Below are 26002 nucleotides of genomic sequence, written 5' to 3' on the forward strand. Positions count from 1 at the left end.
CCCATCCTGTCCCTTCCTAGGGTCCCCATAGAGTAAATTATCACAGCAGAAGTCACTGTCCCTCTACCCTTGCATGCTCAAAGTCCTCTGAGGAGTGGGGTGGAGTCAGGGGAAGGAAGCATCATGACAGCTGTTTACGGATGAGAGAACTGAGGTAGAAAAACACTTCCAGGGAGCACAAGGAAAGAGCTGCAGCCACACATGGCTGCTGGAGAGGCTGTAGCTGCAAGACACCTGCCTCCCCTGGGCTCCGAGTCCCAGCACCATTGTCCCTTGCGGTCATCAGCAAGTGTGGGTCACCACATAAGCCCATGAGGACAGAGCAAAGATCTGCTGGCCTGGGGACACCATCACCTCACTTTGGTGGCAGGAATCCCCAGTGAGGAGGAGGGTCTAAGGGCCACTTGTATCATGGAAAGTTCGTCCTCCCCACAGAGCTGTATGCTTCCCTATGCTGGCACTTGGCCTGCCACGGTGGAGGCCAAGCTACCCCTCCTAATACCTGGGCTAGGTCTGGATCTGCAGCCCTGATGGGGACCTCCTTGTCCCCTACCTCTGCTTACTGGTGCTTCCAAGAACACCTACCTGCCAGGTGTTCTCTGATCCCCCATTTCTTCCTTGTTCTCCTGCTCTCCCACCAGCTCCTCCCCATCCCTCAGCTTCTCCCTACTCCCCAGCTCCTCCATGCTGCCCTCTCTCTCTCTCTCTCTCTCTCTCTCTCTCTCTCTGTACCTGAATTTGGCCTTCGGCCTCCAGAACTGTGAAGACCGTATCTCTGTCCATTGTAACCCCTAGTCCATAGTATGCTGGGATAGCAGCTGAAACAGGCTACAGGCGTCACTGCAGCCGAGCACCACTGACTACGGTGTGTACGCACGGTGGAAACTTGCTGTTTCCAGTTCTGTAGTCTGGAAGGCGGAGATCAAGGTGACTTGGAGGTTGGCTTCTGGCGAGGCTTCTTTCTGGCTGTGCACAGCCTCCGGCTGCTGTCTTGCTGTGACCTCACATGACTTCCCCGTGAGTACAGGCCCGTCTGGTCTGTCTGCCTATGGCATGAGGTCCTATGACCTCATCTATTAATGACTTTCTTAAAGATCTGTGGTGGGGTCCCTCGTGTAGTTTTGGGGAAGCACCATTCAGTTCATCACAAGGGAAACTCTGGTTAGGCAGGCAGAGTGGTCCATGTGTTCCACTTCTTCTGGAGACTCATGGATGGAGCTGCCATACCCAGGATGCCCTAGGCTGGCAGTTGCCCATGTCAAGATGAAGTCTCCCCGTCTCAATCGCTCTCCTCATGGCAGCTGACTGCCTCTTGGGAAGAGGGTCCCCAGGCACAGCCAGGTGCTAGCATTGGGTCATTTATTCATAATGGCGGAAGCTGCCGTGCCTCCAGTCTGATTGGGGAGAGCATCTTGCTAGACAGGTCGGCAATGGTGTGAGGTAATTGGTTTATCTGACAGCCATCCCCCAGCTGCAGCTCTACCACAGGTCCTCACTCAGCCTCTCAGCAGGCAGCCCAGGGACCCCTCCCCCCCCAGAGTGCTCAGCAGGAAGTCCCAGCATCTGCTTCCTGTAGGTCAATGTGGTCTTCTCTGCTGTTCCTATCCTGGGAAGGCTTAGGCTAGGGCCAGTTTACCCGCCCCGTGCCTGCTTTGCCCCCTGTCTTGGATATACCCTGTCCCTGTCTTCCCGGGGACTCAGGTTCCCCTCTACCCCTTGACCAGCTCAGGGACCACCACTCAGGCTCCGCGTAGGGGGAACCACAGAGAGGGTCTGAGATTCTTTCGAGCTGGGGCTTCCTCCTGAGCTGGGAGGAAGAGTAGTGACCAGGAGCGGGTGACTGTGGCCCAGAGCCAGCAAGGCTGTTTTCCTGGCTCTCAGTGCTCCATTGTGACGTTGCATTTGATCCAGGGCACTTCCTGAGTTTCCTTTTGTTGCTATCATAGGGTAGGTGTGGGGCGTGGGCAGGGGTGGTGAGCAGCAAGTGCCCTGTACGTTTATGAACCTTCCTTTCAAAACACATTTTTTCCTCCGTTGTAGAAATCTCCTTTCCCACTGATTCGGTCCATGTCGGGACTCCGAGCATGCGTGTTAAAAGCTGACTTGATGGTATTTGATATTCAGTACTAACGGCTCCCCTCCCTGAAGGAGGGGGCTTCTCTCTCCCTCCCCCAGATAGAGGGGGAAGACAATCTGCACATTGGATAGACCGAGACTCTCGATAATTTGCGATAAGCATCCAGAAATTCACGGCTTGCAATCTGTCTCCCTTCGCTGGGTTTTCATTCTGTAACTTTCACAACCTCAGGAAGAAAGCAAGAGGCAGCAGGGCTGAGGTCTGCAGAGGATGAGGTCTGCATGGTTGGACGAGGAGCAGGAGTGTGGGAGCTGGTCAGACCCTCAGCCCCGTGGAGCCTTAATGAACCCACCCAGCCCAAAGCACCATCTTGGACTGGCTTGTGGCTAGAAGCCAGCAGTGGAGTTGCCCTGAGAACACTTACCTCTCTAGAAAGCCAAATTCAAGGCAGGGGGGAGAGGTCACCAAGGAACATGCAACTGGCGCCTGCTCAAGGTTCCCATAGTGGATGTTCTAATACAAGGACCTCCTACCTGACCTTGAACTCCTTGCTAGGTTAGGATCAGGACGGAGTTCTGTGTTCTATCGTGGTGGCATTTAAGGACACATACACATAGTCACACACTCACAATCACACACATACAGACTCATGTACACACACAATATATACGCTCACACACAGACACACACATACATACATCAACATAAACACACAGACATACACACACACATATACAGACATACACACACTCATACATCACACAGACACACACATACATACATCAACATAAACACACAGACATACACACACACATATACAGACATACACACACTCATACATCACACAGACACACACATACACACACATATACATAGACATACACAGAGACACACACACTGTGAGAGCATTAAAACATTCCTGAAACACTTCAGCCCCACTGAGTCAAGTTCTCGTACACAGGAGGAGACACACAGATGGTAGAGGCTGTGGCACATTCTGGCGGGGCAGGAGAGCCTCCATGGTACCCTCCAGCTCCTGGGTATGATATGTGTTATCATCTCCCCTCCCTGAGCCTGTTTCCTCATCTGTGAAATGAACCTGGAGAGGTCAGGGCCTGGCCCCTGCCCAGAACCCTCCTGTTGTCCAGCCTGTGTGCTGGGAAAATAGACAGATGATAACTTAGAAAGGAGGATGCCGTGGCTGTGGTGAGGCAGGCAAACCCAGGCCTGGGCCATACTTTCCGGCTCCTGGAGACGTCCTGGGAACACAATGTTCAGAAAGAAGAAACCCAAATGGGTGTAATTAACAAGATCTAAGGCCTCCTGAATCTGTGGGGATTCCCATTTCCACTGGAACACACACACAGGGAGCCCCTCCCCACCTGCAGAAGGATGGCGCACAAACACCATTGTCTGACAGGCAGGGACATCTCCAAGGCTAGGCAGATGGGCAGAGTAGCAGCAAATGCCACCTAGGCTCCTCCTCTTTGGCCCACCAGAAGCTGGAATTTATTGGGGGCATCAGAAGATATTGGAGGCAAGTCCTTGAAGACCCCCAGAGTAAAGGACAAGGAAGGTAACCATCAGCCGGCCACGTGGGCAAGAGGAGCCCAAAGGAAGACAGCCTGGAAGGATGCCCGCCAGAACCCAACCACAGACCCAGCTTCTTCCCTTTAAAAAAACCCTCCACTGACACAATGAGGAAAAGCGACCTGGGCCAATGACCTCCTGTGGGGTCTGCACTGGGTCTGGCAGGCTGAGCTGTCTGTGGATTCCCCACCAAGAAGCTCCTTTCCCAACCTCAGATGTCTGTGGGCTACAGCCACATCCAAGAGCACTGCTGTCACCTCCTGCTTCATTCACGTCACCACGCCACTGTCCTCACCCTTCACAGCTATGACAATGACACTCTTTGCTCGGGTTTCACAACTACATACAGATGGGCCTTCTCCCTGACTCGCTGGCAAGGCACACCCCCGTCTTTTCCCATTTTTAACTTTATAGACAAGGAAGCAGGCTCAGAGAGGCCAACTAAAGCGCCTTGAATTCACACAAGAGCCAACCCTCGCTTCAAACCCAGGTGTGAGCCTGGCCCCAGCTCCTCCCTGTCCTGTGGCTTAGGCACCCCCTATGGCTGCATTCTGAACCTCTAGTGGTGCCCCCGTATTTGATATCCACCTCTCTGCCTTTTTCTCCTGTACACTCACCTCCTTCCTGGAACCCCAATGCTGGGGGTTTACTGTGGGAAATACCAGAGTGTTGGGTAGAGCCATGCCCCCCCACTCAGGGCTCAACTCACTCTTGGTGGGGTCTGTTGGTTTGTTTTAGGGGGTCTGTCCAGCCTCATCCTGCCAGGCAGGTGGAAACCTCTTTCTGGGCTCTTCCCCCAACTCCAGGGACTGCAGACACCCAGGAGTGAGCCAAACCCCAGAGCATCTGTAGACATAATGGACCGACCATCAGTGAGAACGGGGGATCATGGGCCTATCAGTCCTTTTCCAGCTCTGTGATTCCCTTTGGAATAGAGACGTGTGGGGTGGGTAGGAAGCTGAAGTCTTCCTTTAGGGGAGAGCCCTCTGCCACATGCTCAGTGAACCCTCCTGCTTCCGCCCTGTGAGTCTGCACAAAGTCTTGTAGTCCGCAGACATGACGAGCCTCCCAAACTTCCGGTCTTCCTCCATCCTTGTTTTCTACCTCCTCTTGGGAACCCCCAAAGAGCCTTCCCAGTGCCTTTGACTTCGGACAGACAGAAGTGAGACTGTAGACAAATTACTACTCCAGTTCACCCAGTTCAGCAAAGGGAGAAAAGTAAGGAGGAGCTCGGAGCTCCTAAAAGAGCAGCTAACTTGGCCTCTCAAACCCATCCTAGCAGCTGCCTGCCAGCATGCTGAGCTTTCAGAGAGCCTGATACCATCTCCAGGACAGCCCCATCACCAGCAGCCCCTGACACCTCTCTCTCTCTCTCTCTCTCTCTCTCTCTCTCTCTCTCTCTCTCCAGTCCATGGCATCAAGTGGACCTGCAGCAATGGGAACAGCAGCTCGGGCTTCTCAGTGGAGCAGCTGGTGCAGCAGATCCTTGACAGCCACCAAACCAAGCCCCAGCCTCGGACCCACAACTGCCTCTGCACCGGCAGCCTGGGTGAGCTGGGGCCCCTGGGGGGCACGTGGTACTGGGTACCGAGTGGTGGGTTCTGCTGTCCTGTCCAGTGAGGAGAGGGGTAAGCAGGGGGTGGCACTGGGCACAGTTGGGGATGTGGGGGAGGCACTGCTGTCCAATCCAGCAAGGGAAGGAATGAGTGGAGGTCTCTGGGGACAGATGGTACAGGGCCACCCTGTGAACAGACAGCTGATTTGGGGAATGTAGAGAACGGGCTCTCCTATCGTAGCCAGAAAGGGAAGAGACAAGCAACCAGTTGGTATCACAGCAGCTAAAAGGGGCACCCAGTAGGCCCTTTACCCTGGTCCTTCCCCCTGCCCCCCGAATCAGCATCATAACCTGCTTTGGGAAAGAGAGAGCAATTTCCAGTGAGGTGTGGGGACAAGGAGCTACACACAGCTGCATCGGGAGAGTAGAGATGTTTGGGGTCCAGGGCCTCCATACACTCCCAGCAGGTGCCTGTGGGGGTCATGTTCTTAGGAAGCCCCAGCAAGAGGCTCAGGTCACCAGTTCTGAGGTTTATCAGCATCTGCCCCAGGCAATGGGACCTCTCAAGCCAACCTATCTGTCTCCCCAGGAAGGGAAGGTTTCTACTCCCCCCACCAATACCTCTGCTTTTCTGACCACACCATTTGCTTGGTGGGGTTTGCCTCTCCCTTCCCCTGGTCGCCTTCATTAGACACTTCCATCACTCAGCTGGGCCCTTGCTCTGTGAAGGCTTCATACATTTAGGAGCCTAGGTAGTGAGCCTGAAAACAGAATCAGAAAGAATTCGCCCTTTTCTCAAAAGCCAGATGACCCTCGTCTAATGGAAAGGAAGGAAGGAACCCCTGAAGATGAGAAGGTCCCAACGAGTTGAGGACAGGTCCTGGCTTAACTGAACGGTGGAGAGGGTTCATGTAGGGCAGGCTCAGTAGGTGAAAGTGCTATAAACTAGCCCGATAGCCTGAGTTTGTAACTGACTTAGTGGATGGAGGGACCCAGCTCCTGTTGGCTGTCCCCTGACTTCCACACCTGCAGCGGCTCATGCATCCCTCCCCATTCATGTATGCCACAACTTAACGTAATAAACATATTTAAATACGTTCTTGCCCCAGAGCGGAGTCTAGAATGTTTTTTTTTTGTTTTGTTTTTTTTTTTTTTTTTTTTTTTTTTTTTTTTTTTTTTTTTTTTTTTTTTTTTTGGTTTTTCGAGACAGGGTTTCTCTGTGGTTTTGGAGCCTGTCCTGGAACTAGCTCTTGTAGACCAGGCTGGTCTCGAACTCACAGAGATCCGCCTTCCTCTGCCTCCCAAGTGCTGGGATTAAAGGCATACGCCACCACCGCCTGGCTTCTAGAATGCTTTTTGATTCTAGGCTCTGAGACCTGGCCTGGAGAAGGGCGTATTCTTTACCACCTTGGGCCAATCTCCGGTTCCTGGTCCCCAGAACAAGGGTCCTGAAGGTCACAGTTTTCTTGAAGCATCACACAGTCAGAATCAGGTGTAAGAAGTTGGGTTGGGCATGAAGACAGAGCCACAGTATCTGGAATGAGTCTTCCAGCTCAGAAAGAATCCTTCCAGATGAGCAGTGTCTGTCTGGTGGGGTGAAGAGGACTTGTCTGGAAAGCAACACCCTGGGTGCTACATACCACATCCTGCTAATTTTGAAAAATAGCAACAGGTTCAAAACATTTGATCATGCAGGATGGTCACATAGGGCATGGCAGAACTCCAAGTGTGAGAGGAGATCCCAAGTGTCCAAAGATGGTGGACTGTCCTGCCTGGGGTCTGGATGGGGACTTTGCAAAGGGTTCTGACTGCTTGGGAAGAAGAATCAGTCAAAGTCCCAGCTCTGACTTTATGCGTGTGTGTGTGTGTGTGTGTGTGTGTGTGTGTGTGTGCATATGTGTGTGTTCTGCTCCCATCTCCACAGGAGCGGGCAGCAGCGTGCATCATAAGTGTAACAGTGCCAAACACCGCATCATCTCACCGAAGGTGGAGCCACGGGCTGGGGGCTACGGGGGCCACTCGGAGGTGCAGCATAACGATGTGTCGGAGGGCAAGCATGAACCCAGCCATGGCAGGAGCACAAGCCGGGAAAAGAGGAACGGCAAGGTGGCCAAGCCAGCACTGCTACACCAAAACAGCACGGAGGTTTCCTCCACCAATCAGGTGGAGGTCCCTGACACCACCCAGAGCTCCCCGGTGTCCATCAGCAGCGGGCTCAACAGCGACCCAGACATGGTAGACAGCCCAGTTGTCACAGGTGTGTCCAGCATGGCAGTGGCCTCTGTGATGGGGGGACTGTCCCAAAGTGCCACAGTGTTCATGTCCGAGGTCACTAATGAGGCCGTGTACACCATGTCCCCCACCGCCGGCCCCAACCACCACCTCCTCTCGCCTGATGCCTCTCAGGGCCTTGTACTGGCTGTAAGTTCTGACGGCCATAAGTTTGCCTTCCCCACCACGGGCAGCTCAGATAGCCTGTCCATGCTGCCCACCAATGTGTCCGAAGAGCTGGTCCTCTCCACCACCCTTGATGGTGGCCGGAAGATTCCAGAAACCACCATGAACTTTGACCCCGACTGTTTCCTCAATAATCCAAAGCAGGGCCAGACATACGGGGGTGGGGGCCTAAAAGCCGAGATGGTTAGCACCAATATCCGGCACTCGCCGCCTTCGGAGAGGGGCTTTGGCTTCACCAGCGTCCTCACCAAGGAGATCAAAACGGAAGACACCTCCTTCGAGCAGCAGATGGCCAAAGAGGCGGCGTACTCCTCCTCGGCAGCAGCTGCGGCGGCATCCAGTTCCCTCACCCTGACCGCGGGATCCAGCCTCCTGCCGTCGGGCGGTGGCCTGAGTCCCAGCACCACCCTTGAGCAGATGGACTTCAGTGCCATAGACTCCAACAAGGACTACACGTCCAGCTTCAGCCAGACGGGCCACAGCCCCCACATCCACCAGACCCCCTCCCCCAGCTTCTTCCTGCAGGATGCCAGCAAACCCTTACCCCTTGAGCAGAATGCCCACAGCAGCCTGAGCGACTCCGGGAACACCTTTGTGATGCCCACGGTGAAAACGGAAGCCTCATCCCAAACCAGCTCTTGCAGTGGCCATGTGGAAACGCGGATAGAGTCTACTTCCTCCCTGCACCTCATGCAATTCCAGGCCAACTTCCAGGCCATGACCGCAGAAGGGGAGGTTACCATGGAGACCTCCCAGGCAGCTGAAGGGGGTGAGGTCCTCCTCAAGTCTGGGGAGCTGCAGGCCTGTGGCTCAGAGCACTACCTGCAACCAGAGACCAATGGGGTGATCCGCAGTGCAGGTGGTGTCCCCATTCTCCCAAGCAATGTGGTGCAGGGACTCTACCCGGTGGCCCAGCCCAGCCTGGGCAACACCTCTAACATGGAGCTCAGCCTGGACCACTTTGACATCTCCTTCAGCAATCAGTTCTCAGACCTGATCAATGACTTCATCTCTGTGGAGGGGGGCAGTGGTACAATCTACGGGCACCAGCTGGTGTCGGGGGACAGTGCTGCACTCTCACAGTCAGAAGATGGGGCACGTGCACCCTTCACCCAGGCGGAGATGTGCATTCCCTGCTGCAGCCCCCAACAGGGCAGCCTGCAGCTGAGCAGCGCCGAGGGCGGGGCCGGCGCCATGGCCTACATGCATGTCGCCGAGGTGGTCTCCGCTGCCTCTGCCCAGGGCACCCTGGGTATGCTGCAGCAGAGTGGACGGGTGTTCATGGTGACTGACTACTCCCCAGAGTGGTCTTACCCAGAGGTAAGCTTCAGGTGCTACCACACGCCGCCCTACACCCATCTCACCTGTGCCACGGTGCATCCTGGGAAGCTTGTTTGCATGCGGCCATTTGGATGGAGCTCTGCCCGGAAACACAAAGCTGTTCCCTCCCGCGGTGGCACTCAGACATTACTGTAGCAAGGAGTTTTCCAGTCAGGGCTATCCCAGGAGGCAAGCTGCCCTTCCCAGCCCTGGCCAGAGCAGCCTGCTGTGTTCTGGCTCCAATCTTGGCTTTCCTGTCCCTTTTCTTTATTCCCCTTCTCCTTTCCTCCTGCTCTGTCCCCTGCCCTCCCTTCCACTCTCTCTCCACCCTCCCTTCTTGGGGGATGGAGGGTGTCTTGGAACTACTTTTAAAAGCATCCAGAAATCAACATCAGAGTCTTGGGGTTATTGCTCCCTGTAGCTCAAGCTCGGCTTCACTAAAGCAAGTGGGGGAGCTTCCCACCAAAAGTGATAGGGAGGATGCAACTTTGGGACGCTCAGCCATCTACAAAATCAACATGGTATGTGCCCCAAGATCCAACCTGTGGTCCCTTCACCAATGGCTGATTTCCAGGGCTCTCACTCTAGAGACTACCGCCCCAACAAGGACTGTAGGAAGACCCAGGTCGTGCCTCGGGGACACTAAAATAGGATGGGCTAGGAAGGGGGCAGTGTGGTTCCAAATCCCCTAGATACCTTGCTTGCATGTGGCAGAGCTTGAAGATCTGGCTGGCTGTGCCAGCACAGCCTCTGGGTCAGACACTTTACCCCAGGGTGGCTGTCCATAACTCCCCCCTCCCCCACCACATCATCTAGGTGACAGGCAGGGACTAGGTTCATAATTCCTCTCCCCCAGTAAAGCCAGACTAATGCCAGGCCAGAGTAGCCCAGCCTCTGGACCCGAGACAGAGCAGCTGCTGCCCATACGGTCTAGTGAGCATCCACAGGATGCTGGAGGGAGTGGTGAGACCACCATGGGAAGTGAATGGCCAGGAGCATGGGGCAGGAACTGGAGGATCTGGTGGGGAGCTTGGTTCTGTCCTTATACTCCAGCGACCTTGGAGAAGTTGCCACCTTCCCTATCTCTAAAATAGCAACCATGGAGGGGCCGGAGAGATGGCTCAGTGATTAAGAGCATCGGCTGCTCTTCCAGAGGACCCAGGTTCAATTCCCAACACCCACATAGAAGCTGACAGCTGTCTGTAATGCTAATCCCAGGAGATCTGAACACTTTCTTCTGGCCCAGGCATACATGTGGTACACAAATACCATTCAAGCAAAGCACCCATACACATAAAAAAAATTAAATTAAAAAAAACGTAAAGCAGCAGTGGATCCTGGAGTCTCTGAAGACTGGCAGCATTACGTGCCCAGGCAAAGTCACCCTGTCCACCTCCACTCTGCCACAGTCCAACCCTTCTGTAGGCACCTAGAAGAGCCCTACTGAGCTACCTCTTGGCGTGGCTTGGCTGTCACCCTGCTTTCTCAGGCCTACATCATGTTCCTCCTGCTGTTCTTATCCAGAGACCCTCCAGGAGGCTCGGGGAAACCGTTTAAAGGGAACAGGAAGGAGAGGTGTATTCTGAGAAGAGGTCAAATCTGCCTTCTGGCTGGACTCTGAAGTCTGACCCTCTGGGCCTCAGTTCCCTTGTCAAGCAACACCTAAGAGAGGGAGTGGACTTGACCACTGTGTCTTATGACTTGGGAGGAGCAGCCCTCATACAAGCTTATAGGCGTGCAGCATGCTCCAGCCCAGGCTTTAGATCACGCATCAGGCGGGATCGCCTTGTTCCCCAGCCCGCGAGCGTGCACCCAGGCCAGCGCTCTTAACTTCTGAATGAGGTCTTCAGGAAGTCTGGCTTCCTTGGTTCCTCACCAACCTACGCAGCCTTCCACCGGATCCCGGAGACTGTAATTCAGCAGCTGTCCACCAGAGGGCAGGCCAGGATGGCAAATGCAATAGTAGTCACCGGTGTCCAACCCCGATTTTCCAGAAACCCTGATAATTCCCGCCACCCTGAAATGGAAGCAAAGTAGAACCAATTTGATCAAAGCAAAGAGTCATTTTTGTGCCCAGCAGGACCTCATAGTGAAGCCTCCAAGGTGACTTCCTCCTTGCCAGGCTCTCCTGCCCAGGATCCTCTCCCCAGGCCGATAGCAGGGTCACCTAGTTCTGTAAGAAAGCATCACTTCTCTCCTGATGCCAAGTCCCCTCTCAAACCCGCTGTAGGCATGATTCTGGGTATCATGCCTTCTTTTCATGCCAGCTGATAATGGGGTGTGTGTGAGGTGACTTCATCAGGAGCCCAGTTTGAAAGGGGCTCTGGCAGGCTCAGGGAGAACTCCAACAAGCCCTGTAGCTGGGACCTCACTTTAAGTCACAAAGATAGGGTCAGGCTATGTGGTCACTTGGCCTACCACCCACACCAGCTCTACGCTGCAATGGTTCCCAGGCATGCTGTGCCTAGCCTGGGCTACTGGCTCTTTTCTGGGTGTGCTTCCCTCCTATGTCTGCTCCTATGTCTCCTCCACGCTACCCACTGGGTCACCTCTCAGCTGGTCCCCAATACACACACACACACACACACACACACACACACACCACAACAAAGTGAACATACGATTTATACATATGATGTACACCACACCCAGAATAAAAGGCACACGCTATACCACACTACACACGTAACACACAGCACATACACAACACCACACCACATACATAGAACACATGCACACACACCAATGCTCTCTGTGCCTCAGCATCTACCCAGGGTACATTGGAACTCAAGGCCCTTTATCTCAGGGCTCACAGGACAGAGACCTCAGAGAGCACCCCCACTGCTCCCCAAGCCTCCCCGTGCATCATCTCCCGCCACTAGCTCTTTCTGCACCGGGCAGAAGAAGCTGCAATTAGAACTGTCAGGCATGCAGGCATCACAAGTGATTCAGTGCAGCCAGGCAAGTGGTTGCCATGGCAACTGTCCCTGGACCTGATGGATGCTGAGGCGTCCTGCGGCAGTTGCCATGGAGAAGGTCTTGATGTTCTCCAGTCCTCTCGGCAGTTCTTTGTTCCCCCACGGCAACCCAGCACCACGCCAGCAGCCGTGGGTTGCAGTTATTCCACTCACACACACCCCCCACGGTAACTGTCTGTGGCCTTTTGAAGCCAGGGTTCTCCCACTTCCCAGGGTTCATGGGAGGACCAGGCTCAGAGCATGACATCACACCCAGGCAGCCACTTCCAACTCCTACGCCAACACAATGACAGCCCTGAATCGACTCAATAGAGCTGTTGGGGAAAGAAAGGCATCTATAACCACAGCCACCAGAGGGACCGGGCCACTTGCCTGAAGTCACACAGTTACCCAAGGCAAGAGCAGACTGCAAGAGGAGAGGGTTCAGTCGCTAAGAGCACTGGCTCCTCTGCAGGGGTCCTGGGTGTGATTCTCAGTTCCCGAGTGGTGGTTCGCAACCAAGTGTAGCTCTAGTTCCAGGGGATCTGATGCTGCCTTCTGACCTCTGAGGGCACTGGATACACACATACATACATGTGGGCAAAAATATACTTGTGAATAATCCGAGATGGGGTGGGCATATTCTGGTTGTGGAACTCTGTCTGGCGCTCTCTCCACTGCCTCCAAATCCGGTGGCACTACGGTAAAGTGACCGTGAAGCTAGACATCCCCACCCAGAGGAGGGCTTGTTTGCCAGCACAGGAGGGTGCCTTCCCGCCACGGGCAATTCTGCTGGCCCTGGGCCACACGTTGCCCAGAGTATCGTGGCAAACACCAGCTGCTATTTTTGTGCCCAAGGCCAGTCCTGCCATGCCTAAGCCTGCATTCCAGGGAACATTGTGGGAGGTAGGGAGTTTTGATAGCAAAGATGGGTATAGAATTAGGAGCTCCCTCCAGGGTAGGGACAGGCAAAAGTTGAGAAGAGCAGGAGGGAATGAGGGAATGAACAGGAGATAGAATCTGGCTGGCCCCGGGGCAGCAGCGGAGGACTAGAGAGCCTGGCTTGGAGCGGTGGGGAAGACAGGGCTCACTGCGGCGGCGGCGGCTGCTGCTGCGGCTGCTGCTGCGGCTGCTGCGGCTGCTGCTGCGGCTGCTGCGGCTCCTAACCTGGCCTTAGCCTCCTTTCAGCTCCTGGAGCGCCTCTCAGCCTTCTCTAGCCAGGCCACCAGGTGGCGCTCTCCACCCTGGCCAGCACAGCTCTCCGCCCCCCTGCAGGGAAAGGTGTTTACTTGTTTTGGGGGTGGGGTGGATGAGCCTCTGGGGTGGGTCTATCCAAGGTTAGCCAGGAGAGCCAGAGGCCAGCGCCCCTGCCCTCTGCATCCCCGGGCAGAGCATCCCTCCACCCCGAATGACCAACCTCTCTTCTTGGCTAAGCCGTAAGTAGGGGACCTCTCAGCCTCCTCCACCTGGGACTCAGGAGAGAGAGAGAGAGAGAGAGGAGGTGCCATTAATCACTGACGGGAACAATGGCCCTGAAAGGGATTTCCTGGGAGCAGCCTCATGAGGCTGCTTGTTCTGGGGCATTTCTGCTGGCCAGAGCAGGTTGGGGAGGGCCCAGCCTTTCTGATAATGTCTCACCCTTGGCACCTTGGGTCTGTGAAGACGGTTTTCCATCCACTGGATCTGAGGAAGGTCAGCTAAGGCCCTAGCCAGGCTTCCAGGCTGCTGCGTGCCTGTGTGGTGCAGGAGTGGCAGCAAGGGACCGTTCTTCATGTCTACTTAGCTCGAGGCACCCCGGGTGACACAGCAGGCAGGGAACTGGAAGTTCAGCCTGGATCCCAGGCCTCAGCTCAGTTCCGAGGGCTATATCAGAATTCTGAATGCTTCTTTCCTTTCTTCTCCCCCTCCACCCCGTGTTCTTCACCCCTACCCACCTCCTACCACACCCTGAGGGTCCTGGGTTTCTCTTCAGTTTCTTACAGGAATATCTGTCCCTTGGGGGGGGGCTGTTTTCAAATCTGAGTCCCCCCACCTATTCCTCCATGCATGACTGAAAGTCTCCTATGTCCCCTCTGCTTCTTTCCTGGGGAACCTGCTGGCTGGTTCTCGCGTGCACCAATGGGCTAACGTGGCCTTGTTCCAACTCATGTCATGGAACCCTGAGGTACCCAGGACAGCGTAGGGTGCTGGGTGCCAACTGGGGAAGTCCGCTGGGCGTCAGGACCGCTGTAGGACTCTCTTCTAGAAGGAATCTCTCACACATCAGGGCTTATGGGAAGGCTGGGCTATGGGCTGGAAATCTGCATGTCTAGGCCAGCTGCCCTCACCCCTCCCTCTCCATCCAAGCCTGCAGCTGCTGGGGCCTCCCATGTACTGTGTTCCCTGAGCCACTGCTCCATGTCTGTTCTCTCTCTGCAGGGAGGAGTGAAGGTCCTCATCACAGGCCCATGGCAGGAAGCCAGCAATAATTACAGTTGCCTGTTTGACCAGATCTCAGTGCCCGCATCCCTGATTCAGCCTGGGGTGCTGCGTTGCTACTGCCCAGGTGAGGAGGCTGTACCAGCAAGGGGGAGGGGACAGAATGAGACAGTAGACTCTGAGTCAGCCTTGGGATGACCTTGAACAAGTCGTGTCGAAGAAGCGTGTCCGTACGGTCTAGTCTATCACCAGTTGGGGTTCAAGGAGCCCGTATCAACTGGGAATACCAGGCATGCTCCATGGGGATTGTGGAGAAAACATGGCAAAGGGACTATTTAAAGACTCAGTTAGTCAGCTGACATAGCCAAGGTGGCCCTGGCTGGGGCTGAGCCAAAGTGACAGACAAGACCTGGTCCACAGTAGGGCTGACCTCGCTCCTGCGCCAGCCCAGGCCCACCTGCCACACAGGGAGCTCAGGACCCTGTGTTCACAATACTGCTTCATCTGGGGCACAGGGCAGAGGGGCTCAGGGAAGGCTCCCATGTGTCGGGGCTGTGGGGAGCCACGTGGGGAGGGGTGTCACACTAAGAGCAAAGAACACATGCTCCTTTGAGAGACTTGCCCAGGGAAAACGGTAAGCACACATAATAGGTTTCTGGTTCCAAGGCCTCAGAGACTCGTGGGAAGTCAGCCAGAGCCCTGTGTCCTCTGTGTCTGTCCTCTCCCTCCCCATCCCCAGGCTTCTGCGTCATTGACTTCATGAAGTCTTCAGCCACCCTGTTTATATCTGAGAAGTTTCTGAGTGACCTCAGATATCCAGGCATGTAAACTTGGTAAACAAGTCAGAAACTGACAACAAACCATAAAGAAATGTATCCTAAGACAATTATTTGGTATTCATATAATTTTATCATCTACTAAAGATGAAATCAAATTTGCATCCTAACAAAATAGATGGGTTTGTTTATTTTTTCACAAAATATTAAATCTTGGCTGTTTGGCCAGGTGGTGGTGGTACACACCTTTAATCCCAGTATTCAGGCAGATCTCTGTGAGTTCAAAGCCAGCCTGAGCTGCGTAGCTAGTTCCAAGATAGCCAGAGCTGCACAGGGAAACCCTGTCTCGAAAAAAAAAAATCTTGACCATTTGATACTAAAGAGCATAGAATATCTTCAATATTTTCTAGTTGATCAATACCTTGATTTTATAATCATCGATGCTGAGAATGGCAGTTTGCATAAATATATAGTTCAAAATGTGAGAAATTTGTTTAAAGTCACTTTAGAAATTGATGGAAGTGTCATCCTAAGCCTAGGCCAAAATTCGTTTACTGATTTTTTTTTAAATTTATTTATTTATTAAGGATTTCTGCCTCCTCCCCGCCACCGCCTCCCATTTCCCTCCCCCTCCCCCGATCAAATCCCTCTCCCTCATCAGCTTGAAGAGCAGTCAGGGTTCCCTGACCTGTGGGAAGTCCAAGGACTGCCCACCTCCCAATGAAACTAATCAGCAACTCAGAAAGCAATCTCTGAAAGCAAACATGCTAATACAATACAACCTAAATGGACTAGTTTGATACTTACGGGCTGAGGAATGACAGGGAATATTTAGTCTGTTTTCAGTAATCAAGTCGTGTATGTCCATAAGAGCAGAGAACTTGATATGTACAGCAAAAACACCGCAGTTCCTCAAAGACAAGTCCCGGATCAGAGCTAAGGTATCTCGGGCAGTGTTTGCGGGTGGATACGCCATGACAGCCATGCAGAGCAAACCACACGTGTTGCGCGTTCAGAACCACGGCTGCAGCAAAGTCACTTGAGCCAGCATGGACAGGCACTGCCAGGAGCAGCGAGGAGTCACCGTGCGTTTGTGTTGAATTTTTGGTTATTGAATGTTTAGAAACCTCTTACGGTTACCATGCTGCTTCTCACCGTGTCGGTCCACTTGGCAACACCCTATGGCATCATGACCCGCAGTTTAGGGAGCTCTGATCCACCCAGATTGGTATCTCTGACTAACTCATCCTTGACCTCTGACCATATCGACTCCCCCATTAGCTGATGGGCCCCACGAAGGCAGGATGCTGTGTCTTTCTTTGTCACTGTTGTGTCCCCAAGGCTTGTAAAGTACCTCGGGGTGCTGGGGGTCTGTGAAGGAGTCTCCTGGAGTTTGAAAGCACTTTGGAAAGCGTGAGCTTTCTGTTTACTTGGGTGAGACTGGGGAAAACTTTGTCTCAACCTCTCACGTCACCAGCTAGGGGGGGCACCTGGTCCACCTAGCCTGGGCAAGGGACAGGAGAGGCAGAACAAGGAGGATGGGGTGGGAAGAGGCAGAGGGACATCCTCCGTTGTCTCTGAAGCCAGAGAGCTTGTATAGGAAGAGTACTTCTAGCAGAGGACCAGGATGGGGAAGAAAAGTAGGGACTCCCGGGCAGAAGCAGGCTGGCCAGGGTTGTGTGGGCCAACAGGGATCCCCTACAATCTGCTGTGGTCTCCTCACTGCTTGCCTGACTTACTCACCCTGTCCCCTACATGGCACTGTGAAGCTTACAAACCAACCATTCCCCCTCCCCCACTCCTGCCTCCTCTCCCTTGCCCTCCTCTTCCTGCCCCTTCTTCCTCCCCCTTCTCATCTTCCTCCTTGCCCCTCTTTCCTTCTTTTCCCTTCATCTCGACGTTGCCTTCCTCTGCAACCCAGCAGATCAGAATGCCCTGCATCAAATGTCCAGCCCAGCCTAGTACCTCCTTCACCCTTCATGCCTCAGGCGGCCAGGGCTGGTGCCTATAGCAGCCTCTTACTGCCGACCCAGCTCCCCTCAGTGCTAAGGCTGTCTCCAGAGGGCCTACCCAGCCCCAGGTCCTCCCAGCAGTACTGCTGAAATTGGACGGCAGCCATCCAGATGGCCACCCTGTGCTAAGACATCCCATCCTAGCGCGGAAGAGAGGGCGGGATGCTATTAAACTGTCCACTGTGCACCTGCTGTGAAAGGAGACTCGCCTGGCCCATAAATAGATGCTGCTTCCTGTACCTGGCTAAATCCCTAGACCTTGCCCCAGGTTCCTGACCAAGGACAGGGCTTTGCGTGACCCCGTATGGTATCCCAGGTCAGGACGCAGAGGATTCTAGGGGCTGGAATCAGTTCCACCCAGATAGGTCCTGGTCGACCATGTGTCGTGTGTGTAACTTCATCTTGGAGATTTGTGCTTCTGAACCGCGGTCTTTTGAGACCTCCTTCCAGATGGCTGGGAACATGGAACAACCAAGGGTCGCGAAGCTCTTGCCTCTGGCACTCCTCTCACAAAGACAGCAAGGGGAGGGAGCCAGGGCTATTCTCATCTCCTCAGGTAGTTCTCATGATCTTGCTGCACTCAGGGGTCCCAGTGCTAATCCACAGAGTCCACCCAGGCTACTGTCTTGCCTAGTCACTGGGACGCTTCTAAAATAAGCCTGTCTCCTACCAGATGCCACAAAACTAGAGGCTGAGTGCCGTGGCCTGACCGCTGGCACTTCCTGTTGGCAGCCAACCTCACAGAGCATGTCCCGTGAGGATAGATCAGTTTTAATATCCAGTCTGAAACAGGTCCTGTTGGGTGATTGATTGATTGATTGATTGGTTCACTCGTTCCTTGTTTCATCATTTCCAAGTCATTTGTAAGAGTCTCCTGATTGCCATGGATTGAGCAGATGCCTAGACTGAAGCCCCCAGGAGCACCTGGCTCGAAGAGCTTCTAGTCCAAAGAGCCTGGGTCAAATCAACCGACCTCTCCCTTGAGAGGTGATACCAGCCGCTAGGGATGGCATCCTGGGGTCTCCCAGAGGAAACTGAAGCTGATCTTAATGGATAACCCCAGACACTAGAACTAAACTGACCTTGCCAACAAGAGGGGACTCAGAGGCAGGTGAACAGAAGCCAGGCCACCTTAGAGGCTGAGAATGGGAACGGAGAGGAGGCACGGAGGACATAAATGCCAGCCTCCTGGCAGCCGGAGCACCTGCCTGGGCAAAACCAAACCTGACAGAGAACAGAACTCCTCTAAGTTCACCCTGTCACTGCAACACTAGACTCTTGGACTGGGACTGTCCTGAGCCCAGGGGCAGTCAGTCAAGTCAGGCTACCAAGCAAGGCCAGCTGCAGTAGAATAGAGCCAGAGGTGGAAGAGTCTACCAAGATATCTGCTGGCTTGCAAGCCCCCCACCTGGTCTCCTAGAAGTCATCAGAAGGCAAAAGATGGAACTCAAAGTGAGCAGAACACGGGTTCAGACAGCCCACTCAGCGGAGGTACAGGTGATTAGACCAGGCTCTTGCCATGGACTGGAGTGCTGAAGATGAAGAGCTGGACCACCAGGGTCTCTGCTGCTGGGGGCTGACACTCTGCTCCAGGGAGACAGAAAATAACAAAGGAACAAGAGAGGCAGTGAGGACAAGTGGAGAGGGTATACACAGTAGCAGTTCCTTGGAAGGCCTCGGAGGCGCATCCCCCAGAGGCTGGCAGAAGGGTGGCACTGAGCCAGATTTGGGAAAACTGTTATAACAGGCCAAGGGTGAGGATGAGGGGGGCATGGTGGCCCTGAGGCAGGGAGTGGATTGGCACCCTGGAGTCTGATTTAATTGTACTCGCGTGGGAAGTCAATGGTTTTAGGCAGCAGAATGATTTGGTCTAAATTATGTATTTAAAAGATGATTCTGAACAGGGTGTGCTGGCACCCACCTTTAATTCCAGCATGGGGTGGGGTGGGGGGGACCAGAGTCAGGTGGATCTCTTAGTTTAAGGCCAACCTGGTCAACAGAGTGAGTTCCTGGCTGGCCAAGGCTATATAGTGTTACCCTATCTAAAAAAGGATTAAGGATTAGTTTTGAGGGAATGGGTTAGGAGGAACAATAGCCTAAATGAGAAAACAGGAGAACAGGGCTAAGGGTAGGGTGACTTTTAGAGAAAAAGACTCCCCTGGTAACCTCCTCTAAGGGTGCTACAAGACACCACCACCACCACCCACACCTGCCACACACCCCCACCCGCAGCAGGAACATTGTTGCCTTCAGCAGGGGGCCCTTGTGTCAGCCAGGCAAGGTATGGTTCTTCTGCGCAGAAGCAGAAGCCATGGAGACAGGAATGAATGGGGCTGAGAATTGCTGATTGGCTATCTGAGAGGGAGAGAGGAAGTCAAGGAAGCTGGGCCTGACACCAGCAACACAGTGGCAGCCCTCTCCTCCAGCCCTCCCCCCGCCCCCACATCGCATCTCTGGGGATGGTGGGAATGCCCGAGACTCTGCTCCCTTCAGCAGCGCTGGGAGTTGTGTAGATGTCAGGACAGTGGCAAGAGCAATGGTAGAGGGTCCTTGGCTGGACACTGGACACCAGAGACGACAGCTTCCCCACCTTGAGAGCAGAGCTCCTTGGGATCACACGAAGAATTCCCGTAGCCCTTCCTTCCCATTGGTAAACCAGGCACGTCTGTAGGGGAGAATAGTAACCACAGTCTTGGAGTTTTGCCCAGGGATGTAGTCGAATGGCAGACGACTCTGGGTATCACTGGGGATCCCTGTCCAGAGAAGCACCATGGGTGGTCCTAAATGACCCCCCCCCCACTACCATGGGTCCCATCCAGCCAGGGAGCAGAGCAGGAAAACCTACTGGTCACACTTGGATAATGATGATATCCCCGAGACCTGTTTTCTACATACACCTCAGTTGGAGAGAGGCCACCGCCGATGAGTTGGGTTTCCCATCGGAAGTGGAATCTGCAGATGTCCTCTGAGGGAAGCCAGAGCTTTGCCCTGTCCTCAGGAGCAGCTGACTTGGATGGCTTCCTCATGCCCGTAGACTTCTGAAAGCCAAGAGCCCAAACAGTAACACGATCCCATGCGTCCTCCCTGGAAATCCGGCCGACCAGCCGGGGGTGGCCCTGAGTATTGGTGTCCCAGCTCCAGAAAAGCAGTACTCAGAAAACATAACCTGACCCCCATTAGGGGAAGAAGCCCTAGCATAGCCACCGCTGCCTCCGGATATTTTGGGGGGACCACAGTACAGCCTCCAAGATATCACTGGAGACCACAGAACAGCTGTCTCCACCCCGGCAGGAATATTTCTCCTCCTCCAGCTGGCTTTTCTCCTGCCCTAACGAGAACATTTTCATCCATTTATTTAGCTCATTCAGAAGTCGTTGGGCCCTGTGTTTGCACTAGAATACAAGCTCCTGCTTTCCCCAAGTCATTGGAAAGCAGTGTAAGATTTGAGCTCGCATCTCTGGCTTAGTAGCTACCTGGCCCCCAGCATCTCAGGCCAACAGGGCCACGGTAAGAGCCACAGATGAAGCTCTGGCTGTCAGCAGGAGAATGAGGAGCTCCTAAAACACTAAGGGTGTTACCTGAAGTGAGTTAGGACATGGCTGCAGGAGGAGGCAAAATAAATACAAATCCTCAGATGTTCCTGACCCTGGGAAGAATGGATGGGACAAGCCACCTGTGCTGAGCTCAGGTCCTTGCCCATCCCAGGGGACACAGTTAAAACCAAAGAGGCTTTCCAGTGTGTGGCATATACCTTTGATTCTAGAATTCAGGGGTTGAGGCAAGCAAATCTCTAGGAATTTGACAACAGCCTGAACTACGGAGTTCCAGGTGAACTAGGGCTATATACAGTGAGAACCTGTCTCAAACAAAACAAAAACAAAAAACAAAAAAACTAACAAGCAGGGGGTCCTCTGGGGATCCCAGCCAGAGACCTGCTGAATCTGGAGCCAAGAGTTTTCCCAGAAATGTCACCCTTGGGCCTGTGAAATAGGTAGGCATGGGTAGGGTTAATAGTTGGTTGTTAACTGAAAGAGGGGTAATGAGGAGGGGCCCTCACCCTGACTTCTCTCTTTCTGACTTTCAGCCCACGACACGGGTCTTGTGACCCTACAAGTTGCCTTCAACAATCAGATCATCTCCAACTCGGTGGTGTTTGAGTACAAAGCCCGGGCTCTGCCCACACTCCCTTCCTCTCAGCACGACTGGCTGTCACTGGACGGTAAGAACAGCATCCTGGTTACCTTGTTGGGCATAGAGGGAGAAGAGCTGGTGTGTAGATGTGAAAAAGAAGGATCTAGAAGAGAGGGGCAGGAGGGGGTGTCAGAGTTGGCCAAAGGAGGACCTGCTGAGTCTTCCCCTTGGACTATGAGTATATCCCGTCGGTCAGCCTGTGTCTGGTCACTGCCATGCCCTATCTTAATTCAGCCCCTCTTGGGGACAGATGAAGTATGTGAAGCTGGCTTGTAGCTGTCACTCCTGTCAAGGTGTCTGAGTAGTTAAGCTCCTGGGAGTTACGTGGGCCCCAGCAGCAAGTTCAAACAGCTACTATGGGCCTCTAGTGCTGCTTTTGTACTTCCTACAGAAAGAAGGGTGCATCCTGGAGGCAGCCCAGTCCAGTCCGGCAGGGTAGCAGTGTAGGTGCTGTGGGGGCACCTCAGGCCCAGGCTTTATTCAGATTCAGAGGTTTGGGTCGCCAGGCTGTGGACCTGAGATCACTAACTAGCCAGGCTGCCTCCCAAAAGCTCATCACTCCCATTATCCCAGCTTCTTGGCTCTTTCTATTTAAGCCTGTGCCCTGTGCAGCTTCTAAGGCAGGCCCAGGCTCATGACCGTGGCTGAAAGTATATTGCAAAGAAGGTAGTAGAAGTTGCTAGCCATGGAGGGGCAGGGGCTTCTAGGGTCAGTGGGGTTGGCCTTGAGTTGATGAATAGGTTTCTTTTATCTAGGGGGCAACAAAATCTCTGCAGGAAAAATAAATGGCAAAGACAGACTAAAGGGTTCCAAGGTTAGAGGCTTCCTGTCTTCCCCTTGGACATGACGCAAGATGCCCTAGAGCTGGCAAGCCTGGGGCGGGGTTTTGCAAAGGGTACACATCCAAGACCCTAATATCTGGAGAGGTCATGGAGGTGACAGACTATGGGGTACCTTTGTTGGAAGCTGCAACAGTGCCTGGATGTTGAAGGGCTATGTACCACTCACACACAGTAACCATGTAGCCTTCTGACTTCAGCCTTTCTCCCATTGGATGCTGCTTCATACCCTGTACACACAGGACTTTCTAGAGCTCAGTGTTTTCAGTCTAACCTTATCCCTGCCCCTGCCCCCATAGCCACAGGATGTCTGGCAGCCTCCCTGGCCCATGAACTCTCCGGAGCTACTCCCAGAGGTGGTTTGGGGTCATCAGGCATCTGTACCCTGGCAGCACTGCCTGGGAGCACCGTGCTGGTGTTGGCAGCATCCCTGGCTGAGGCTGAAGCCAGTATGAGCCGATGACCTGCAGTATGTAACAGAGAAGGGCAGGGTGACCAGGGGCTCCTGTTCAGGAAATCCGGTTTCAGTTTTGCAGAACAAATGGGGAATGGAGCAGGAAGCTCTTACAGAGCCCTGGCTCTCCTGGAGTGACCCAGTCAGCTTTATGAGGGTGGAACCCAAGGATGCTAGGACCAGTGTAGAGCCCTGTCTTGAAAGCAGAGTCTCAGGCTAAGCAATAGCTTCGAGCACACAAAACATCGGCTGGTCCCTGGAAGCCCAGAAAGCCAGGTAACCTACTGGTGCTTATGACTAATGGAAGGCAGGGGAGGATGCTGCGTGGGCGGGGGGAGGGAGGGTAGCCTGATTACCTACCTTATAACAAACACACCCCTGGGTCCTAGGCCACATCAAAACCTGCGGCTAAGCTGGGTACCTGCTTCCCAGCTGCCTTCTGTTCCAAGACTGAGTTCTCTTTTCTTCAGGCCTCCAGGCTGAAATACCCTCACCCCTTGGCAGGAGGCAGGAAAAATAGCATCAAGACCAGGGCATCTGAGCAACGTTGACTTTGTGTTACCATGCAGGACCCAGTTAGAACCCTAGCTCCACTCTGAGGGACCAGACTGGTTGGGAAAGGTCGGGCTGCTACCCACGAAGGCCCAGAAGCATTACAGAAGGACCTGGTGGGATTTCTATCCCACTGTTCTTGGCTAGCAGTTCTTTCAAGTAATGGGAGGGGAGTGGAGGTGGGCTCAGCCGGACTATGTGACCCAGCCTGACTGGGAATCGGGGACCTTCCCGGCTTCTTCTAGAACTCCTAAATGAATGTGTGTAGGTTGCCCACCATTTCACCGGTCTGATGGTCCATGGGGGGAGGGTGTCAGCGCCAAGACCGCCAGCAGCACAATCTGCCCCAGTACTGGAGACAGCTGAGACAGCCAGCAGGAGGGCGGGGGTCTCCTGGCCTCCCGCCAACCGGTTGGCTTGGCAGTGAGCTTTGTGTGGAGGCAGATGTTGCAGCGGCCAGGCGTTGGTAAGCTTCCCCCTTCCCTCCCTCTCTAGCGTCTCTGCAGCTCAGTCCCTGCCTCGCCACGGTCACTGGGCGCCTTCTCCATCACAGCTCACCACCAGACAGCGGAGACGTGTGTGCAAAGGCGGGGGCGGGGGCGAGTAGACTGCGGCACTCGGAGATTTGGGGCAAAGCGGGCGGGAAGCGCGCGCGGTGCACACACTCCCTCCCACCCCCTCCAAGCGCGCGAGTACGCGCGCATAGCCGCAATGCGGGGTCTTTTCTCACAGCGGCTAGTGACGCAGGTCCCTTGGGGTTACAGTGCACGCTGACTGCTGGATAACGGCGGGTGTTCATAGGAAGAGTGCGAAGCCCTTCCTAGCAAAGAAAGGGGATGACGGGGATGCGCAAAATCGCCGGGATTGCGAGCTGTTAGCCTTGCTGTTCCTACTGACTGGCATCGCCCTTCTTCGACTCTGGGGGGCGTTCTTTGCCCCTCCCCTGCCTCAGAGCCGAGGACTATTTGGGAACGAGAATTTCTGCCTTTACTGATTTTGAACAATGAACTTGTTTACCAGACTCAAGGCCTGGTGGGGGCGCCTGGTCCGCAGCACAGAGCACTATCGCGCAGATGCGCGATGCGCGTGCACGCAGCAGCTGCGGCTCCGCCTTTGTCCTCGCAGCAATCTTTGTCCCCGCTGCAGTCTTTGTCCCCAGTGCTCGGTCTTTGTCTGCTCTGCAGATTTTGTGTGCGCAGCCCCGCCCTACAGAAAGCGATTTTCTTCTAGGTGGTGCTCGGTGGCACAGTCATTTATGTCCCCAAACCACCACTAAGACAAGACCAGCAGGCAGGGTTGCAGAAGGGGGGAGGCGCAGACACCGCAGCTGAGCGTCTTCTGGATTTACCACGCCCTCTCAAGACCTAGGGAGTTTCTCCAGACCAGTTTCTCCCCTGGGCTCTGGGTACAAAGCCATGTCTGCTGAGACCCCATTGCACAGGGCAGCCTGTGGTAGCGTGCAATACCTGGTTGTTTCATGACTGCATTCACGGACCCCAGTAAGTGCAGAGAGGACTAAGGAAAACCGAGTGTTAATCCGCCTTAGTGCTCCAAAGCTTCAGGAAAGGCCCCTTGGAAGCTAAGCAGGCTGGCACTAGCCAGGCTTAGAGGAATGAAAGGGGTATCAGAAAGCCTCCATCTTTGCCTGTCCACGCTCTGAATACTGCCACTCTTGCCCTTTCTCCCCGAGGTCCAGATGCAGAATAAGTGTCCCAGGTCATTTGCACCCTAGGACCCCAAGATGGTAAGAGCAATAGGGCCTGCAAGAGGGCCCTGCTCCAGGCTGGAGGTAGGCAAACCTTGAGGTTTGTCTCTCAGGAATCTGTCTGGGTAGGGCTTCTGGGAAGCGTCTCCTCTGCCTGCCTGCCAGGGCTGTGCCAAGATCTAAGGCTATCTCATCTGTATTTGTGTTCACAAAGAGAGGAAGCCCAGGCTACTCACCACTCCAACACTGGGGCTAAGGACACAGTAGACAGACACTCTTCTGGTCACAGACCTTAGGGTACCTCTAGGTGGCCTCTGTCCCTGGAAGAAACAATGAGTGGAACTTGTGTCTTTTGTGGCCCCCCCCCCCGTCAGCCACTTGATTATCCTGAAGGGTGGGCTGAGGAGATTCACAGGCTCCCTGACCCCGCTCTTCACCCTGCTGTCTCCTTGAACCTTCCTAAGCTGCGTCTCTGACAGCAGAGAGAACAAGAACGAGACATGGATGCCGCTCTCCTGGGCTGGTCACCTGGACAAGCCTGATGACTTCACCCTGGGGGGGAGGGGCCTTGTCATCTCAGGCAAGGAGGAAGCAGGAGCTGGGAGCTCAGGCTTCAATATCCAGATCCCTGCTCCCCATGCTAACCTCAGGCAGGCCAGAGGTCTCCTTCAGCTCACAGCGCAGAGGAGATTATTTTCTGACACATAGATACACTTACCCCTCTCCCAGAACCCTGGCTTTGGCCTCTGGAAGACCCAGACCCTTTCTAGAGGCAGAAGAAAAAGGCAAGGCCTGGCCTCCTAGTTCAGTCTGATCTGACCTGCCTGCTGTGCAAGCAGATGGGAGAGGGGCAGCTGCCTCTGATCTGTGATATTGCTGTGAACAGGTCTGGCCCTGGCATGTGGTCCCCTGCTGGCTGGCTTCTAACTCTAGCCTGTGCCCACCAGGGCTGGGGATCACACAGATGTAGATACACTGCATTTGTTCACATGGACACAGATACACTGCATTCGATCACACGGACACAGATACACTGCATTCAATCACACGGACATAGATACACTGCATTCAATCACACGGACATAGATACACTGCATTC

At 54.1% G+C, this 26002-nt stretch overlaps 1 protein-coding gene across 8 annotated transcripts in view; it reads left to right on the forward strand.

Annotated features, from left to right (window-relative positions):
* Positions 1–26002, forward strand: part of Camta1 (calmodulin binding transcription activator 1) — an 805451-nt gene that overhangs the window by 709844 nt on the left and 69605 nt on the right. For all 8 annotated transcript variants that reach the window (XM_026782149.1, XM_026782147.1, XM_026782148.1 and 5 more), the window contains exons 5-8: positions 5076–5216; positions 7147–8999; positions 14375–14501; positions 21247–21381. In XM_026782149.1, coding sequence (XP_026637950.1) covers positions 5076–5216; positions 7147–8999; positions 14375–14501; positions 21247–21381 — 2256 coding nt within the window. The remainder of the gene's footprint in view (positions 1–5075; positions 5217–7146; positions 9000–14374; positions 14502–21246; positions 21382–26002) is intronic.

This window comes from Microtus ochrogaster, chromosome 10, assembly GCF_000317375.1.
Source record: "Microtus ochrogaster isolate Prairie Vole_2 chromosome 10, MicOch1.0, whole genome shotgun sequence".
Classification (NCBI taxonomy): Eukaryota; Metazoa; Chordata; class Mammalia; order Rodentia; family Cricetidae; genus Microtus; species Microtus ochrogaster.